The 3,752-nt window shown below is 44.3% G+C and overlaps 1 protein-coding gene across 2 annotated transcripts in view; it reads right to left on the bottom strand.

Annotated features, from left to right (window-relative positions):
* Positions 1–3,752, bottom strand: part of LOC108974676 (nuclear hormone receptor FTZ-F1 beta) — an 86,320-nt gene that overhangs the window by 7,004 nt on the left and 75,564 nt on the right. For both annotated transcript variants that reach the window (XM_018942663.1, XM_018942671.1), the window contains one exon: positions 244–2,450. In XM_018942663.1, the coding sequence (XP_018798208.1) occupies positions 244–2,235 (1,992 nt within the window). In that variant the 5' untranslated portion in view covers positions 2,236–2,450. The remainder of the gene's footprint in view (positions 1–243; positions 2,451–3,752) is intronic.

Genomic DNA, 3,752 nt, shown 5'->3' with positions numbered 1-3,752 from the left:
CTAAGGACCGTCTTTCGATCTTTTTCTTTACAGTTCTTCTAATTTGGAGCCAGAGATGTGAGGGAAGAACGATAAGAAGCTAAGAAAGGAGATACTAACTTTTGTTGGCTTTCAATTGAAGCGTTGGTACAACTACTTTTAAAGTACAGTAGAAAATGGAAATAGTTTTCCACTACCGTAAGTACAGTTCCCTTGCTGAATTCCAATTAAATTCAACTCCCCTCCAAGAAATAACAAACTCACCTGCAACAGCGTTGGAATGTTTGTTGGGCGCGTTGAAGCGCCACTGTCGTCGCATTGCTCCGACTTGATTATGGATTGTCCGGCGCCGAGACCCGCTGACAACCCGTTCAACGTGTGCTGTTGTTGTTGTTGCGCAGGCATTGAATGAGCCATTTGTGCACCCAACCGTCCATGCTGTTGTTGTTGCTGATTAGCCGCTGCCGCTGCAGCTGCTGCAACTGCCGCCGCCACACCCTGCTGCTCCGGACACATTAACGGACTCAGCATCGAGTTGGGCAGCGTATATGAGCACTGATATGTGGAACGTCCACCACGTGTACGATCCTCACGTATCGCCTCGAGTTTCATGCCCTTCTGCAGGCATTTCTCAAAACGACAGGCGGGACATTTCTTACGCGTCGAAATACTAACCGGACACGGACCGCCGCGTACACACACATAGTTCTTGCGATTCTGTACGGTACGCTTGAAGAAGCCCTTACACGATTCGCACGAGAAAATACCATAATGGAAGCCTGAAATTTTATCGCCACAAATCGGACACGGCGAATTGATGAGCTGCTGACGTGAAATACCAGCCGGTGAGGCGGGCAAACCTTCCAGACCGATATTCAGCGGCGACACTTTTGTGTCCATGCTAAGATTTTGCGCTTCCGTATTGCAATTACCGCCAGCATTACCGTTACCAGTTACACTGCCGGCAGCGCCATCAGCTACCGAAATGGGTCGATAGATCACCGAATGGTGTAACGAACCATTGAAGTTGCCGTAGAGTGCGGGCGCCGGTGGCGCATGTCGGCCCTGTATGGGTGAATGTGTCGGACTGAACTCCGAGCTGTAAGAGTAGCATGAGCTATGCGATGCATCGCTATTGTTGCGACTCAGCGAAGGCGTGTATGGCGCATGACGCGATGTCAACGGCGACTGGGACGGTGAACTGTGCGTATAGACGGAATGTATGGCAGAATCGGGGCTGGGATTGGCAGGCAGTGGCAATGTGGCAGACTTGTTGCGCGTCAAAAGCGGCGAATTGACATTAGCTCCAGTAGGCATTAAACCTGCTGCAGCAGCAGCCGCATCGGGGTCATACTTCAAATTGATGGGATCACTTTGTGTAGGCGCCAACTTTGTATGCGTGGCGGAATAAAGACTACCCGCGCTACTGCTACTGCCCAAGCCGCTGCGCACGGTGGGACCTAGTCCAGCTAATGCACCACCATGCACGTCCACGGAAATCTGTTCCATTTGCTCGGGTTTTATGGGATGTGTAGGCGTCGGCGCCAATGTGTGTCCTGGCGTTGTTGTGGTCGCCTCGCTCTTAATCACCGCCACACCTATGCTTGTTGCATTGAAATTATGTGTCGCAACGCCACTGTTACTCAACGAGTTCTCCGTCTCCATGAGTTCCGTTTCAGTCGTCTCCGTTTCAGAGAGTTCACCTTCCCATGACATGGGTCGCGGTCCATTCTTATTGTGATTTCCATTATTGGCGTTGCCAATACTGATCCCAGCGTCCGTGCCCATTGTGCCACTGCTGCTGTCCGCATTGTTGTGTGCACGTCGCGTCACTTTTAAATTTTCAATATTCGTCAACTCAGCTTCGGAGTCAGAATCTTCTGCTTTCGTCACTGGTATGCGTATACCCACGCCACTGCCGCCGCCTCCTACACCGCTAGCACCGTTATAATAGCTAGCAGCGCCCGTTGTGGCAATGACAGGCACTATATTGTTGCCGTTGGGCATTAGTGTTGCCACAACTCCCTCATCCATTTCGCATTTGATATTCGTCACGGAGATATTGTTTCGCGTTGTTGTTGTTGTTGTGGTGGTTGTTGTTGTGCCATTCGTACTGTGTCCATTGCCGCCATTCGTCGTGGCAAGCTGTGCATGCATATTCACAGGCAGCTGGAATGCACTCCCGGCCAGCGTTGAGCCAAAGGCAGCCACGGCGGGATTGGCGCCAGCGGCGCTCTCTGCCTTTGTGGAGGACATTATTACTTATGATTAAAAATTGTGTGTGTTCTCTTTCGCTTTTTGTATAAAATATAAATCGAGCTTGTGCGCTAATCCGTTATTCTTTGTTTTTAAAGATAGTTATGTGCCTATGCTTCTCTATAAAATCGTTTCTTGCTTGAAGTTGTGCTGCTGCAATTTGTAAAAGTTCGATAGATGTCGTTGATGTAGTCCCATGTTGAATGAATTTTCACCTGGAAAAGAAAATACTGCTTAGAAACAAATTTAAACCGTTATTTGTAAGAGGTGTTTATTTGTTCAATAGTAGCAGAAACTTCTGAGATCTTGGTAGGAGACCAGGCAGCAAACTTTTCATATGTAAATCTTGGATAATACGGAAATCAGTCTTGAAGGTATGGTTTTTCTTCACATGAGGAGCTGTTTCAGTCATTTGGGAGTGATAGAAACATTAAGGACCTTTTCCTAAATGTCTGGTTAGCAGCCATCTGCCATTTAAGTTCTCCTTCTTTCGGAAAATAATCTTTTTTTTAGCAGATCTTAACTGACAGATGGTTACTAACCAGACATTGAGAGAACGGCCCTAAAGCTCGTATTTCCTTATAACATCTGGCTCACTGGTACGGAACGCGAACACCAAATTCAATTCTTGAACGGTTTCCAAGAGAGACCCACTTTTTTTTAACGATGAATTCAAAAGAAAGATATACTTTGATCTTGCAACGAAGAAATCACAACTAATAGAACACTAAGATTCTGAATTGTTCTAAAGCTGACATCAGAGCCATCCTATAAAACATAAAAGTCCAAGATAAGAGTAGCAGCAGAAGGAGCAGCAGAAACCTAACCTAACCGCTATAAAGCTATTGCTGATCCTCGTGGGGTTATTTATCATACACCCTGTTTTATATTACACAATAATTTTACGCAAGATGGCAATCCTAACACTCGTTGTTGGCAGATATTCGTATAAATGAAATGTTTTTTTTTTGGAAGTGTTTAAACGTTAGAGGAAATATTGACCTCTCGAAGATAACTGTTTTTGGATTGTGTTTAGTATCGCGCCGGTTAATTTTGGCTCACCGTACCAAGAACCAGAGAACCAAATGGAAAATTTTAAACACGCATGTATGCTTACATTATCGAACTTTGTTTTAAAATATATTTTATAAAAATCGGTTCACAAATTTTTCCACAAATTCACTTTAAAAAATGCTATTTTTTGCAAAATTCTAAATATATGCTAGTGTATTTTCATCTGTTGTGCATGGTACCAAACCAATTATGGATAAATTTTCACGCACATATATTACTTATGAATTATAAAAACCACTAGTAATGTTTTTAATTATTTCTGATTGTTAATTTCTTTGTAAATCTTTAAATAAAATMCAYCTTTTTCTCCATTGAGTTCAATAATGCGGAAAACCAAAATGACTGCCTAATTTGAACTGTCAAATTACCGAGAAAGCACGAACAAAAGGGAATAAATTAAACCCACTTAGCAATAAATGTATGAAGTGAACGCGAAAAGGTGG

The sequence above is a fragment of the Bactrocera latifrons genome, unplaced genomic scaffold, assembly GCF_001853355.1.
Source record: "Bactrocera latifrons isolate USDA-ARS-PBARC rearing strain unplaced genomic scaffold, ASM185335v1 scaffold_112, whole genome shotgun sequence".
Taxonomy (NCBI): Eukaryota; Metazoa; Arthropoda; class Insecta; order Diptera; family Tephritidae; genus Bactrocera; species Bactrocera latifrons.
Note: the sequence above shows the minus strand (reverse complement) of the source record. Positions and strands in the feature narration are given on the sequence as shown.